The sequence below is a fragment of the Castor canadensis genome, chromosome 4, assembly GCF_047511655.1.
Source record: "Castor canadensis chromosome 4, mCasCan1.hap1v2, whole genome shotgun sequence".
Lineage (NCBI taxonomy): Eukaryota > Metazoa > Chordata > Mammalia > Rodentia > Castoridae > Castor > Castor canadensis.
In genome coordinates this window covers 97,061,756-97,079,073 of record NC_133389.1, presented here as the reverse complement: position 1 = coordinate 97,079,073, position 17,318 = coordinate 97,061,756, and the positions used below count along the sequence as shown (strand labels likewise).

The 17,318-nt window shown below is 33.4% G+C and overlaps 1 protein-coding gene across 6 annotated transcripts in view; it reads left to right on the top strand.

Moving 5' to 3' along the window:
- Nucleotides 1-17,318, top strand: part of Lrp1b (LDL receptor related protein 1B) — a 1,877,349-nt gene that overhangs the window by 858,647 nt on the left and 1,001,384 nt on the right. For all 6 annotated transcript variants that reach the window (XR_012447185.1, XM_074070662.1, XM_074070660.1 and 3 more), the window contains one exon: nucleotides 14,725-14,844. Coding sequence is in view for 5 of the 6 variants with exons in the window: in XM_074070662.1 (XP_073926763.1) it covers nucleotides 14,725-14,844 (120 nt within the window). In the remaining variant the exon portion in view is untranslated. The remainder of the gene's footprint in view (nucleotides 1-14,724; nucleotides 14,845-17,318) is intronic.

Sequence of the window (17,318 nt, the reverse complement as noted above, 5' to 3'; positions counted from 1 at the left end):
AAGAGAGAACCAAAGAAATCAACAGAGTGTTTGTTTTGTTCACTAACAAACAGTGAACAAAACAAACACTGAGAGAGAGGAAAAAAAACAGAAAAATAAATAAATATAAATAAATAAATAAAAAATTCCAGATTCAGGAGCAATAGAATTTCAGTCTTAGTTGTTCTGGTGTTACTCCTTCAGCATCCAATTCTGCTGTTGGTGTGTAAGCAGTAGCTCTGTTCTAGTCTCGCCAGGTGGTTGGGTCAGGAGACGAACTTTGTGGCCCACTATCTGTCCTATTTCAGGCAGCAGCTCATCACCAGCCTACTGTCAGTTGTCTACTTTTGCAGGCTTTGTTTACTGGAAGTTCATGCAGAGTTCAGCTCCTTGCTCCTCCCACCTTCTCCAGTGTGCTCAGAGCTACTCCGCCCCTTTGCTGCATGTCCTTTTCAGTTCCTTGTTTATTATTCAGGGTTTTTTGTTTTCTTTTGTTTTGTTTTGTGGGTTGGGGATCAGTCTGCCTGGGTGCTATGCTGGTTTATCTCAGGGGTAGCTGTGTGCTGCTTATTTGCTCACCTGTTGGTCTGCATCTCCCAGGAAGTTTTGGAGCTGGTGTCTGGTGATACAGGAGCCTTCCTGTTTTCTCAGTATAACATGGCAGTGGAGAAGCTTTGCATGGGCTGGGGATTCAGGGTATTAGAGTTTTGCTTCTTCTTGGTGGTTTTTTCTGACAAGTTTGGCTCCAGTGTCTAAGCACGATTTTTGATTTATGGAGCTTAGTGCTGTTTCTTCCTCCCTCTAGTCACCATCTTGGATCCCAGAGCTGTTCCACTGGTTTATATGTCTAGCCTTATTCCAGTACCACAATGTTTAGAGAATTACAGATTTATAGTAATTTTTGAAATGGAGAAATGTGAGTTCTGAGATTTTTTGTTGTTGTTGTTTTGTGTCTTTCACATTTACATATGAATTTGAGGAACATCTCTACAATTTCTGCAGAGAAGGTGCTAGGAGTTTTAGGGACTTCACTGAATCTATAAATCATTTGGGTGAGTGTTGTTAATCATAATAATATTAAATGTTCTAATGCATGAACACAAGATGTTTTTATTTTATTAGGTCTTTATTTTTTGATGATATTTTATACTTTTCCCTGTATATAGCTTCTACTTTTTGTCACATTCACTCTTAAGTGTTCTATTCTTTCAGAGGTTGTGTTAAGTAAAATTAATTTTCACTTTCAGAATGCTTATTGCTCATATGCAGAAATGCAACACCATTTAATATTTTGCATTATTATACATCTTTATTTTACACCAAAACCTTCTCAAATTCATTTATTAGTTCTAATAAAATTTCTAGTGGATTTCTGAGGTTTTCAGTGTATAACACTATGTCTTCTACAGATAGCGATTGCTTTGCTTCTTCCTTTTCAGTATGGACAGCTTTTATTTCTTAATCTATTTTGATTTCTTTGGCATTTTTCTTTATAGCAAACTATTTACTGTTTTCCACACTTATGATAATACCCTGGAATTTCTATACATGTCATTATGAGATTGAGGAAGTTCACATCCACTCATAGCTTGTTAAGTATTTTTATTATAAAGTGTTGCTGGATATTGCCAAATGCCTCTTTTGTTTCTATTGAAATGATCATAGATTTTTTTATTCTTTATCCTATTGATAAGATGTAGTACATTGAGTTTTCCTTGTTAAACTAACCTATCATTCATTGGGTAGATCTCAGTTGGTCATATTGTATAATCTCCAAATTCCTGAATTTGGTTTATGTTTTTTTAAGAACTTTTGTATCTATGTTAATAACAGTTATTGATTTATAGTTTTCTTTACTTATTATAGCTTCATATGGCTTTGGCATTAGAATAATATTACCTAATTAGAATGAATTTGGAAGGTTTTTCATCCTATTTTCTGTTTTGGCAAAACTTTCAAACAAATGATTTTAATTCTACTTTAAATATTGTTAGGAAAAAGTAAATAAATGTCATGTAATTCACCAGTGAAGTTATTTGGGTGTTAATATTCTTTGTAGGAAATATTTTAATTTTTAATTTGATCTAGTTACTTATAGACCTATTCAAATTTTCTATTTCTCCTTGGGTCAGTTTTCATAAATTGCATCTATCTAGTAATTTGTCCATTTCACCTATGATATGTAACTTGGAACATATTATTGATTGTCTTTACTTCTGTAAGTAAAATCCATATTGATTATTTTCTTTAATTCTTAATTTTAATAATTTAAGAATTATCTTTGTTTTACTTGGCCATTCCAGTTTTTTGTTAATTTACTTTTGCATGCTTAATTTCTCATCTGGCCCCTCTGTTATGTTACCTCTTTGTTTTTTTCTTTTGTGTAGTGTTATGTGTCACATGTTCATGTTTTTTGTATGTCTCATTCTGTTTTTGTTGAAACTTGAATTTTGTGTGTATGTGTGTGGTGCTGGGCATCAAAACCAGGGCCTTAAGCATGGGTAGGCAAGTGTTGTACCCCTGAGCTAAACCTTTTCCAATTCATAATTGTGATGTTTAATCTCATCACAGAGTAAATGTTCAGTTTTTCTCTTTTGTGGGTGGTAGAAAGACTGCAGGCAATTTAACTTTTCTTTCAAACAGTTCTTCAGTTTGCATTTTCATTCTAACCCACTCCCACTTCTGCCACTCTCAAAAATAGTAAGCGCCTCCAATTTTTGACCCTTTCCAGGATCTTTCTGCACAACCTCATTGAATGCCATTCACAGCAAACTTTATTTTACTAGTGTCACTTAGAGCTGCACAGTTCACAGTCTATGTGTTTGGAGCACAGAATCCCTTATCATCATCCCTCTCATCCTCTCTAGCTTAGATTCACTTCCTTATACTGCAAAGAGCTAAGTTGGTTAACATTTGTTTATTGCTTTTTGTGGATCTAAATTTGTCAGTGTCCTTTGTTCTAGTCTCCTTTCCTTTTTTCTTTATCAAAACAAGTTTTGGTTTTCTTATTTTTATTACCATTTCATTGGTGTCTTAAGAAACTGCATAGGTGAGAAAGTGTTTTCAATTTTAAGTATAACAGAGGGTTTCTACTAAACACATTTTCACCTAACATGAACCAGACACTGTGCTTGGGCTCTGCATTTGTTTTTGTTCATTCTCACTGTGGTACAAACACCTCAAATTTATTGTTGCCTATTCTGGCTTGAATTTAATATGGATTAAAGAGAATGGTGTATACCCCTTGTTAGGAAGATGACTTTTATCTTCACATTCTGAATAATTTTACTTACAAGTACTTCTAAATTACTAAACATGGAGAGCAAGAAATTTTGCTAGAAAAACTGAACTCCCTTTAAAACAGACATTATTTTACTCATGTTTCCTCACCTACTCTAACCCAGTTGCTACTTCTGCCTTGTACCTGTTATGTTTCAGTCACATGAACTATGTAATATAATCTAATTTACATGTATATACTTTTTCTTTAACTGAAAATTCCTTTCTTATCCTTTTCCTCTAGACATGAATAGCAACCTGAATGGATATGTGTAATTTCTATTCAGTAATTATACTTTTCTCAGGCATTTGTGATAAATTTTGTGACATCCTTTTCTGCAAGCATACTTCTCTCTGGCCACAACTTAACATATTGAGTCAGGGAAATACCTGATTTTGGTTATTTTTGAATAAATAAATCTAGAAAATTGTTCTTTTGTGGTTTGGATATGATTTAAGTATATCTCCTAAAGGTTCATGTGTTAGAAACAAGATCCCAGCAATATGTGAGCTGGAGTTTGATACAGATTAATGACACATTTTAGGTCATTTAAAAGTGGGTCCTAGGGAGAGATCTTTAGGTCATTGAGGGAGCTGTCCTCAGAAGGGCATAATGGTAATCTGAAGTGAATTGTTATGAGTTTAAGTTTCAAGAGGTGACTGAGCCTGACCCTTGTCTTTGCCTTCCTCTTTCAGTATGTGATCTTTTTCTCTCAAACATGTGCTGGTTATTGGGACATCAGCTGTTATGAGGGCTTCACCAAATTGAGAGATATTGGTGCATACCTTTGAAATTTCAAAACCTATAAGCTAAATACACCTTTTTACTTAATACCATAAACCCTTTTCAAGTATTTTATAATAGTAACAGAAAATGGATTAGTTTACATCCTTATTGAAAATCAAATTAAAATCCCAGTACAACATATATTACTTTTCCTCCAAACACCTTTGCTTGGCTTGTTCAATTCACTTACTACTCTCAGCTTTTTTAAACTTACCTTTATAGTAGTTCATGTCCGAGCATTTATATGTCCCTCCACAAATTATAGAGCATGTTTGCACTCATTACAATTTTATATTGGTAATGATTTGTTAAGACATTTGTTAGTTCAGAAAAGGCTCAGTAAGGTTAAAAATCTAGGTCACAGGCATTCATAAGAAATACCTGTATCTGGAAAGAGTAGGAAATACTCTGGAGTTAGTAGGTATAGGCAAGAACTTTCTCAATGAAACCCCAGCAGCACAGCAACTAAGAGATAGCATAGATAAATGGGACCTCATAAAACTAAAAAGCTTCTGTTCATCAAAAGAAATGGTCTCTAAACTGAAAAGAACACCCACAGAGTGGGAGAAAATATTTGCCAGCTACACATCAGACAAAGGACTGATAACCAGAATATATAGGGAACTTAAAAAACTAAATTCTCCCAAAACTAATGAACCAATAAAGAAATGGGCATGTGAACTAAACAGAACTTTCTCAAAAGAAGAAATTCAAATGGCCAAAAAACACATGAAAAAAATGCTCACCATGTCTAGCAATAAAGGAAATGAAAATTAAAACCACAGTAAGATTCCACCTCACCCCTGTTAGAATAGCCATCATTAGCAACACCACCAACAACAGATGTTGGCAAGGATACAGGGAAAAAGGAACCCTCTTACACTGTTGGTGGGAATGTAAACTAGTACAACCACTCTGGAAAAAAAATTTGGAGGCTACTCAAAAAGCTACTCATTGATCTAGCATTTGATCCAGCAATACCACTCTTGGAGATATACCCAAAAGACCGTGACACAGGTTACTCCAGAGGCACCTGCACACCCATGTTTATTGCAGCACTATTCGCAATAGCCAAGTTATGGAAACAGCCAAGATGCCCCACCACTGACGAATGGATTAAGAAAATGTGGTATCTATACACAATGGAATTTTACGCAGCCATAAAGAAGAATGAAATGTTATCATTTGCTGGTAAATGGATGGAATTGGAAAACATCATTCTGAGTGAGGTTAGCCTGGCCCAAAAGACCAAAAATCATATGTTCTTTAGGATGTATTCCTCTCACAATATTGTGGTATTATAGAAAAAAACAGACATGCAGGTTAATGAAACATGAGACTACAAAATATTCCAATCATATAGTCAATTGTTTTTTGACAAAGGCATAAAAGTGATTCAGTGGAAACAGGTTAATCTTCCTGAAAAAGGCACTGGCACAATTCACATTTTTGTGCAAAAATTGAACTTTGGTTTGTGTGTTGCCCTATACATGGAAATTAACTGAAAATAGACAACAAACTTAGAATTACAAAATTTATGGAAAAAGAATAGGTTAAATTAGATTAAGCCAGGATGTCTTAGATATAACTACAAAAACAATCTGTGTAAAAGAAAATGTTGAGATCAGACTTCATCAAAAGTAAAATTTTTCACTTGGAAATTCTGTCACTTGAAAAAATATGAATAAAAGAATGCAAAGTAAAACTACAGGTCAAAATAAAATAGTACCAAATCACATATTTCATTAAGTACTTATATGTAGACTACACAAACATATACATAATTATATGTGTACACAGACATTCTAAAAAGTCAATAAGAAAACAACATAATATAAATAAGCAGAAGAGAAATCTACCACAGATATTATGTATGATCTGCAAGTAAAAATGTGTAAAAAAATTTCAGTCACATTTTTACACTCATATGTGCTATATATATCTAATACAAATACAGCAATGCTATGAAAAAGAGGTTATCCTAAAGGAGGTCATATATGAGAGGGGTAGGGCCAAAGAAAAAAGTTATGAAGGCGAATATGGTTGATCTACCCTCTACACCAGAACGACTATAGAATTTTTAAATGGGGTGAGACCACCATGAGAAAGGGATTAAGGTAGAAAGAAGAAAAATAAATTAAATGAACCAAATGGGGCTATAATACATACAAAACATGGCCATGCCATAAGGAAACTTCAAAATCTCACTTTTTCTTCTTTGGAGAACATGAGGGTGGAACAGATTTTTCTCTGGGGGGGATTGTTACTAGAGGGAGAGCTGAAGAGATAGGGAAATGGTGACAGAGGGTGACTATAGTGCAAATACTGGGTACGCATGTATGTAAATGGAAAAATGGTATCTATTGAAGCAGGAGAGGGGGAAGGGGATGAAGAAGAATGGTGGAGGGGGTGAATTAAAAAACAAGATATTTAATGTTGTATAAGAACTTTTGTAAATGCCAACAATGTACCCGCACTCAGCACAACAATAAAAAAGAAAAACAGAAAAGGTTTTCAATACCATTAGTCATTAGGAAATACAAATGAAAATGATGATGGTGCTGGAGGTTCCATTACATATTTACTAAATTGTCTAAAAAATTAAAAAAACTAATAGCCACCTATCTGGGAGAAGGCAAAGTAGTTGGAAGATGAGTATATTCATGAGGGAAATGTGAAGAGGTATAGAGAGTTTGGAAATCAGTTTGGTAGTTTCTTCTAAAGGTTAACCTTCACTTACTGGATATCTCAGAAATCTCAGATTACCCCAATAAAATCACAACTTTACACAAAACTTATAGGTAAATGTATAAACAATTTTATCTATAATAACCCTAGACTGGAAATAACCTAGATAACAGTCAGTTGTGAAATGAAAAGGCAAATTGAGGGGTATTTCTACAGTGGGATACTCATTTCTTATAAAAAGAGAACTACTGATAGTAATGATATAGATGAATCTCAACTTTATTTTGCTAAGTAAAGAGGCTAAAGTGTGACACACTGGATCATTCCATTTCTATGCTATACTGTAAAAGGCAAAAATATTCCCACAGAACACAAATCCGTGATTGACAAAAGCTAGCTGCTGAGAAATGGGTTGACTACAGGGTGCACAGTGGGAAAAGATAAAGACTGTACTACATCTTGATGATGGTATTGGTTAAACACTATGCATAGACTCTTGACACGCATATTCATCTTCAAAACTTGCAGCACTATACATTAAACAGTGCATTTTACTATATGTAAATTATATTATAGAAAGAAATATAAATAAAAAAGACATTACAAATTTCCTATATGCTGTATCTTGATAGGCAAGAACCCACTGAGAATTTGAGGCCAGGATAGCAGGCTAGTACTAAGGAAAGGATTCTGAAAAATCCACATTACAGTCATAAGCAGCCTCCTCATCTCTTCAAGCCAGCTCACACTGCATTTTACCAGGCCAAGGAAACAGGGGTGAGAGGATGAATGATGTGACACAAATTATCACCATTCTAAAAGTGTCAAGCATTTGTCCTGCTGACAAGAGGGTCTGCCTGGCATGGTAAGTAGCTGCATCAGCTTTTCAATCTCCAAGAACAAAAAGTGATAGAAATGTACTTTTCAATGTGTTACATAAGGAAAGAATAATTTTTCCTCATTACTATGATTACAGTTATTGGTTAAAAAGCATTTTATACACGTAGAATTCAAGGGCTAATTTTATTACTAAAATTAAGAATGGATCATTAGCCCATTTTGTGAAATACTGTCTCAGATAACATATATATAGAAAGGGGGCTATATTTTTTTTATTTCCAAAAAGTTTCCAAATGTTCTAGTTTCCCGTCTGGGAAATACATATAACATAAAACTCACAAATATCATAACACAGTTGTGTTCTCATTGTCCCACTAAGTTCAATACATAACCAATGGGAATTGTTTGATTTTGAGTAGTAAAGCAGCAGCAAAACACTACTGACTACACCATAGGTGATTATGTACTTTTACATACAAGATGGCAAACAGTGGTTCTCTAACTTAGAGCCACTTATATGAATAAAATTAATGAGGAAGAAAACCTCCTAACAGTAATAATTTGTTACTGTTGGAATCTGTCTGCCAATTTCTAATCACTTTTCTCTACCATCCTGTTTTTACTCTGAGGTACATCAGCACAACTTACTTCTTTGTGTTTCCTAAATACATTTATACATATGTTTCCTAAATCCCAGTGACATTACAATGCATAACAATTCCTAAAGATTATAGAGATTATAATAAGCATTTGGTGAAAATTGCTGGTCTCTATTATTAATTGGTTCATGCTTATATAGCAAATTAAATGTGAATGTACACTACTATAGATAACAATGCTCACATTTTATAGAAACAAGGAGACTGATATAGAAACTCTTTATTTCATATGATTAATTTTTCTCTACCTGTTTGAGATTTTGCATTATGGCAAGGATTTCAGGAGAACTTAAAAGTTTTTTTCTGGAAGATATAAAAAAATGGTAAAACTAGGACCATGTCATATTAATAGGTAAAAATAAAACACTAAAAGAGAAAATCTCTCCACAATAAAAAGAAACATAGCTCCAAATTATTTAAATTATGTCAATAATAATAATAATAAATATTCTCTTATGTTGAATGAATGGTTGTTTAAATATAAAAATAATAAAAATAATAATGGAAATAAAAATCATTACTATTTGACAGGCAATATTTTAAGAAATTTGCATCTCTTACCTCATTTAAACCTCACAATAACCTTACAAAGTACTTTATCCCATTTTAGAGATGAGAAAACATATATGGCAGCTTATTCATTTGCCCATCACCAAGTATTATGTAACAAATAACCCTGCTATTTCAGGAACTTAATACAGAGAAATATTCACGTACATCATAGTGTAAATACATATAATATAGACTAAATAGTAGTATAGTTCCTATATTAGTTAGCATTCTGTTGCCAATAACACAATACTACATAGTGGTTGAGCTATCAAAAAAAAAAAGAGAGATCAGTTGATGTTTCCAGAGGGCTACATTTGGAGGATGATGGCTTTCTTGCTGGCAGAGTCCTAAGGCAGCACAAGACATCACACAGTGAGAAACATGGAGGGAATGTATGTGTATATATGTCTTTGCTGGTCTTTCTTCCTCTTATAAAACCATTGAGATTCAACAACAGTAGCTCTACTCTATTAATTTTATTGAATCCTAATCATCCCCCAAAGTCCCACTTTCTTACTACTATAGCCAATTAAGTTTCCACCTTCTTAACATTTCATAATGGTTGAGATTCAATGCATGAAAACACAGGGGACACACTCAAATTATACACAAACTATAGAAGCTCCCATGTGCTGTCTCAGGTTCCTTCCATTTGGGGCTCTGCTGTCTTAAGGTCCTATGAGTGTTCTACTGTGTCCCCTGTGCCCTGATGACTGACAAGTGAAGAAAGCAAGTTTGTCAGAATTCTTGAAGGGTCACATCAAATAATGGCACACACCAATTCTGCCTAACTTTGATTGGCTAGAAGACAGGTATGTGGCTCCCAATTACTAAGTGCACACTAATTAGAAATGTCATCAGAAATAAGAATTGAAGAACATTTAACTATTCCCTGCCATTCTTACTTAGCCTGAAATTTCAGAAGCCAGGATTAGATTTAAAGGACTCTTGCTCCACAGTGTAAGACCTTAATATATTACTCTATCTCCACTCAGAAAAAAAAAGGTAAGGGGTGAAAGAAATCTCAGATTTTGTTTGATTTAGTTTTTATCTCTCTAGTCTCCCTCTTATTCTTTATAAGTAATAAAAATTCAGTAATCTATTTTTTGAATCTATTTGTAAGTCAAAGTATGAAGCTTAGAAGTCAGCAGCTTAGAGGCCTCAAAGCTACCCATTAAGTGGAAATTACTAGCTTGGTTTTATAAAGAAATTATGCTGATATCTTGATAATATATTATTTTTCATCTTATTCTCCTTTATAATTTTGATAAGGGCAGAAAAATGATTCATTAAAAATGTAACAGAGAGGGTCTGTGTTTGGAGAGTGTTCACCAATTGAGTTAGATTTAATACAAAAAACAATTTTTCTCCTTTACTTAAAAAGATAGCTATATTCTTTGATATTGCTGAAGAGTAGAGATCATATACCATGTTTACAACTCTATGTTCTCACCTGTGTATTTCATTCCCTTAGATTCTAGCAGTCTTTCTACTTCAGTGTATGATCAAAACCAATGTTAATATTGCATGACCCAGTAGTTGTTCATGAAAGGACTCTATGAAAACTAGTGATTCAAGAACAAAATTTTCTGTTGTGCTCAAATAAGCTTTTTCACAAAATTAATCTGATGCACTGTTAATTATGTACTTAGTCATTACAGTGTTGCATGTAATTAAGCATAAATGCTAAGCAGTTCAAATAGATAGCTTTACAATAATTAGTATTGCTTTCATAGCAAAGCCAAAGTTTGAATTTTGGTTTTCATGTTGTTAGTCTTCATAATTCTTCATGATTGGTTAACAGAATCAATATTTACCATTTTTACATATTATGATATATTGTTTAATCATCTCCCTATCATCACTCTGTATATACACAAATTCTAGTACAGGGTAAATGGAATAAAACAAAAGCTAAGTTGTCTTAATTTCTTTTACTATTTTCAACTACTGGCCCCACCAAACACCCAAAACAGTTTTTAAGGAGAGATCTTTCACATCCTTATTTTGCCCTTTCCTTATTTCTACTTAAGTCTCCCTTTCATTTCCCCCATTTTGGAAATTCTTTTTAGTGTATAGCACACTCTCCTCTTTGGGTATTATTTCAAGATTAGGAGAGTGGAAAGATGAAAACAGGAGTATTTGAGTTTCTAGACTGAGACATTAAAAAGGAGAAGTTGGGAACAGGGATTAACGATACATTTAAATCACTGAATGAATATGTCTGCCTTAAGACAAAGATCAAATAAATTTGATAAATGTTGCCTTCTTTCTCTTCATGCTGTAATTACATCAAAATCTTTCTTGTTAGACCCCTTTCCTTCTTGCTCTTTCTTTTCCAGCCCATTATATTTACTTCTGTCCTCACTGTTCCACGGAAATGCTTTTCAAAGATGTGAATTGTTCCTTTAAAAAATCCATCACGTTTTCTAGGCTTCATTCATGAATAGTTCTTACAGCTTTTAACATTGATTTCCTGCTTACCTTTATAGACTTACCTGATTATGTTTTATGACATGTTCTAGATTCTCTATGCAGTTATTTGGATATTTAGGTTTCCTTTGTTGATGTCTCATTTTTTTTTTATATTTTTATACGTGTAAGTTCTCCTCTGGGTTTTATTTTTCCTTGTAATATTCTTTTTTAGGTACAATTCTTTACTTGTTAGGTTTCATTTACTAACTTATGACTTTCATATCTTCATTTCCAGTCTCCTCTCCTTTACACTAATACTACCCACTCCCACATCATGTTATAGAACCTCAAATTTGTCTAAAGCAGTATTGCATCTATGGAAGGCCAGAAAAGTGCTTATTAGTGACTAGGTACTCAATAATTACTGAACTAAAATCCCAATAAATTCAAGCTAAGTTTGGGCTGATTCCACCACAAAATTTGACAACACAATTACCAAATGTTAGGAGGTAAATGAACTACTTTTTTGACTTAGTTTAATTTAGTAGTCTAGAAATGATGTCTAGTCTTAATTCTCAATCAAAATTAAGGTATTTTATTGCTTTGTTGATTCAATTCAAATATTATGGTATATGTCCTGAAATATGTACTATTTCTATAATGACAAGCAAAAATAATAATGACTAATTAACAAAAGCATAGAGCATGGTTCCAACCATACCAGGTTTTAGAGTGGAAATTAGGTTAGTTATGAAGAATATAGCCTATATAGTAAGCTTAATGTAATTATGAATTTCTGTCATATATTTACAATATAAATTGGAGCTGGTTATCAATAACTACTTTCCTCTTCCATAAAATGTGGGGTTTCAAAGCATTTACATATCCAAAGGGCATGACATATAGTAATTTCTTAATTTGTAGCTATAAATACAAGTGGGGTGAACCCATATTTAAAAAGAACCATTTATTCCATATTTTATGTTACTAGTATATTTTAGAAGCCAAATTCATGATCATTGTACATTAAATAATTGCTAACATCTATATTATTATTCATTAGCATTAACTGAATACTCCAACCTATAAATTAGAGATAGTTGAAGTTTATATTTGTGGAAGTTGCATCAACTGAAACTGTTGTATGTAGTTCACGAAATGAGAAATTAAACATAAAATTTTAGTGCTCTTTAAGTAGTGGAAGTTATAAACTGAGGAGGCACATCTAGCTTCCAAGATCAGGTTTAGCAATTGTGCTTCAGAGGGAAGCCCTCTCATGTGATGGGTTTGCAAGTGGCAAATAATCAGACAAGGCAAAAGACTGTTGTGGGAAGAACAATGGACCAGCGAGAACAAGACTCAGACCCAGGTGGTTGGAGGAAAGGAAGATTTATTACACAACTGGGCCAGCACCCTGGATCTCTCCAAAATGGCACTGGCCCCACAGCTCAAGTCTGCAGAGTTTTTATGCCTCAGAATGCAGAAGCAAGCAAGTGGGAAGAACAAAAGCAAACATGCAGTTAGCTTCAGGCTAAGAGGTTACAACTTATCACATTACCTGAAGGTTATAGCATACCACACTAACACATCTGTGAAACCAGGCCCCACTGGGAGAGGGAGCTTGCCTTCAGATTTTTCCCTGGGTTTCTTTATCAAGACCATGATGTCTGCTGTGAGGCACCACAACCTTACACTGATGAGGAGAAAAGAACCTGACAAAGGAACAGGAACAAAGCTAAAATAATAGTAGCCTGGAAGCAGAATGTTGAACCTGATCCTGAAAGCAATAGTTACCAACTGGGATAAATGCAAATGATTGGTCCACTAAGCTTAAGACCAATAGGTCATTGCACTTACCCATGTGGAGGTTATTGGAGACTTTTGCATGAGCAGTTTCTGAGAAACACTGGTGGTGGATTGATAGAGTGTGTTTAAAGTAGAGTCAGTGTGTGTACATATATTTGTGTAGGTGTGTGTATAATATGAAAAAACATTAAATATTATATATGCATATATACATGTTTTTTCATAAAGACACCCAGAAGAATTGGCAATAGTTATTATTAAGAGTGAGGTCCAAGGTATTTATCTGTAAGTCATGGAAAAATAAGAATGCTTGGTGCCAAGTATGGACTAGCACAGAATTCAGAAACTCCTATGAAAGGCTGTCATAAACATTTTAGGTTTTGGGGGACAAATAGTCTCTGAGGTAGTGTAAAAGCAGCCAAAGGCAATATGTAAATTAAGGGTGTAGCCATATTCATTAAAATTAATTTATAAACAGTAGACTGGAGCCTTAGTTTGCCAACCCTGACCTAATATAAATGGAAAAAACTGAGGATTAGGAGAGGAAATGGGGTACAGCTGAGGTGATATCCCTGAGGAGGCAAGAGGACATGGGATTCATGCATGGGAGGTGACATAGAAGCTTCATTATGAGTTCAACTAAGTTTGAAAGTCAAGGGGACAAGAAAATACATAAGTGAGTAGGTTTGGAGATATGGAGTGAAGACAATGTATAAAACACTCTTATGAGAGTCAAATAGTATTGAGCTAAGGACATACTATGAATGATTAATTTCTCAATAAAATATCCAGTGTTCAGTTTGGAATGTTACAAATGCCTTTCCCCCTCACCACTACAATTTTTATGCATTTTATAATTTCTATTTTTTCTAAAGCTCCAGCTAAACTTATGACAAATAACAACATATTTTAAGTCATTTAATTTTAATCTTCAGAACAGTTATTTTTCCTCTCTTGGGGAAAAAGAAAAAAATTGTATTGTTATAATATGGTAATACCACTATTTTCAGACAGGAAAATTAATCATATATGGTACCAAATATTATTTCTACTTTAGCAAATCTTATTCCTGTTACAAATTATTTGTGTTATTGATGTGCTTCTGCACTTCATCTCAGATTCGTGCATTGATCATATTGAATCCTAATTTGCTCTGAGGGTTTCCTAACTTTTATTTCAGTGATGTATTTCTTCTGAAGAACTTCAAATAAAATGAAATATATTATGTTCAGTGTTTGTATAATATTTTATACCAATGAAAAATAAACTATTGGAATGGAATATATTCACATTGATTGTTATGAAGGTTACACATGGATTGGTAAATGAAAACAAGCTTTCAAAAGATAGAAAATCAATTGATGTGTCAGAGAGAAAAGGCATGGATGGTGAAATCAACCACTGAGTTGACAGTTTTCCTCTGGAAATAATTTAATTTACAGAATCTGAATGGATTTGTGACTTTGAACATAGTAATATGCTAAAAATGGAAGTCCAAACAAATTAATCTTAAAGTTTATTAATTTCAAGCAAATGCAAACCAATAGGTTTTTGAAAAGATATTGTGTCTTGTCTAGATCAACCACAGAAACTTTGTGTGAGAAGAATCAAAATTATATTATTGGGGTCATGAACTGAGTATAAAAAATATTTAAATTTTAAAAGTAAATATATGTATATTGTTTAATATAGAAGTCATGTTTATTTTTTGCTCTACAGAATTGTTAACCAATTGCCAGCAGTTGAATTGTCAATATAAATGTGCAGTGGCCAGAAATAGTACAAGATGTTACTGTGAGGAAGGATTTGAAGTAAAAGAAGATGGGAGAAGCTGTAAAGGTAAGTATGAAATGCAATTCTATGTGTGTCACCTTTCCATTGCTATAAAAAAAAATAATGCAAGAGGTAAGTTAAAAAGAGAAAAGGCTTATTTTGGCTCACAATTTTAGAGGTTTTCTCCCTGGTTGACTGGCATTGTTTCTTTTGGGGCTCTGGTAAGGCCATATATCATGGCAGGAATACATGATGAAGGAAGCTCACTCATCACTTCATGGCCAGGACAAAAGAAAAGACCTGAAAACTTCAAGACCCATAATACCCTTCAAGGACCCCGCTTCTTTATTATCATATTATTGTTGTACTGGGGGTACAATGTGACATTTACAAAAGAGCATATAATATTTCTTAGTTAAATTCACTCCCTCCATCATTCTTTATTCACCCTCCCCATATTAGAATAATTTCAACAGGTCTCATTGTTCCATTTTCATACATAGTACATAATTTTTCCACCATCTTCACCTCCTACAACTTTTCATTACATTCTCCCCTTTCTCACTGGTACCACCCCCCAGAGAGGACCTGATTTATATTCCTGTTCTCTGTTTTTGAGAAAATAAAATGCATTTTGTTTGTTTAAGATAGGTATACAGAATGTTTCATTATGACATTTCCATGTGTATATGTATTATATTCCAAATTGATTCAAATCCTCCATTTTTCTTCTTTCTACCTTAGTCTCTTTCTTAAGGTGAGTTCAACAGGTTTAAAAATTCTATACTCATTCTTGCATAGAAAGTACTTTACCCATATTCACCTTTACTTTCTTCCTTTAACCTCTCCCTTTCATTAGTGTATTCCCCTTCTCATGATCTATTTTTCATTCTTGTCCTTCTTTGTTTAGGTGTCTGTTCATTGGCCAGTGGGAGTTTTGTCTGTACGTACTTTGAGCCTAAGTCAATGTTACCCTATTCATTGTACTTCGTCACCTTTGTCGTCCATCCTGTGTTGTATGTAACAATTTTCAGCATATTTTCTTATGTCATGTCACTACATAGATGTGATGGATTTCATTATATTCACTATCTTTCTTTCCTTCTTTTCCTCCTCTTTGGTCTCCAATATTGGTCCAACTTTTGGATATATGCTCTGTATATATTTCCATGTATATATAATATTGTATTTGTATTTGTATTGAGCCTATATTCCATATATGAGAGAAAACATGTGACCTTTGGCTTTCTAAACCTGGCTAAATTCAGTGAAGATGATGTTCTCTAGTTCCATCCATTTCCCTACAAATGACAAACTTTCATTCTTCTTTATGGCTGAATAAAATTCTATTGTATATAAATACCACATTCTGTTAATTCATTCATTAGTAGTGAGGTATCTTCACTATTTCCATAGCTTAGCTATTGTGAATAATGCTGCAAAAAATGTGGGCGTGCAGGTGTCTTTACTGTAACCAACTTATATTCCTTCAGGTATATCCCTAGGAGTGGAATTGTGGGTCACATGGCAGTTCTATTTTCATTTTTTGAGGAGCCTCCATACTGCTGTCCATAGTGCTTGTACTAATTTAAATGCTCCGCCACATACCAATGGCAACACAGGGTAATGATAACGCCTCCAGTGCATGGGACTTTGGACAAGATTTGAGATCTAAGCAATAGCACAATTCAACTTTTCATAGGAACTTAGTTAATTAAAACTTAATAAGGTATCTTTGAGACCTGACCTATCATTTGTTCTTCTCAATGTTTATGTGGACTTTTTTGTGTGACTTTAGTTTAAAAGTTGACACTCCCCCCAAAACATGAACATTGCATATGTGAACTTACACCAAGCAGCCTTTAATTCCTATTGCGATAACATCAAAATGGGGAAATGTCAACAAGGAGACATTTGCCATTAACACAATTGATTTAATTCTTTAAAATTCTAAATGTGTAATGGCTATCATATTGCTGAAGCATAGTAGACATACATTATTAATTAAGTTAGGTTAATATTTACTAATTGTGCAATGTTATAATTTTTATGTTGGTAATTCTGAAAGCAGATATTTTATCAAGACAAATGACAACATAAATATTGGTATATATGATTTTCATATCTTAATTCTAGTATTGGAGCCTGGTGGGTGCCCATTGGTAGAATGCTTGCCTTGTATGCACAGGGATCAGGTTTGATTGCCCATAAGGTGAAGGAAAAAAAATTATCTTCAGTAAATATCCTATATGTGTATGATTTTATACATATAGAAATGCTTATATATATATGTTAAATCCATTATTTTAATTCACACTTAGAATATTAGAATTTACATATATTTCAAATATATAGATGTTATATACATTATTATTACACATTATATATATTATTATATACTATATATATTACATAATAATATAATGAAAACAACAAAAATGAAAACTTGGGAAGTTAATTGACTAGCTTAAGTTCACACATTTTCTCACTAATTGAACTGAGAGTAAAACTCAAGTGTGTAGAGAATATTTTTATTTTTA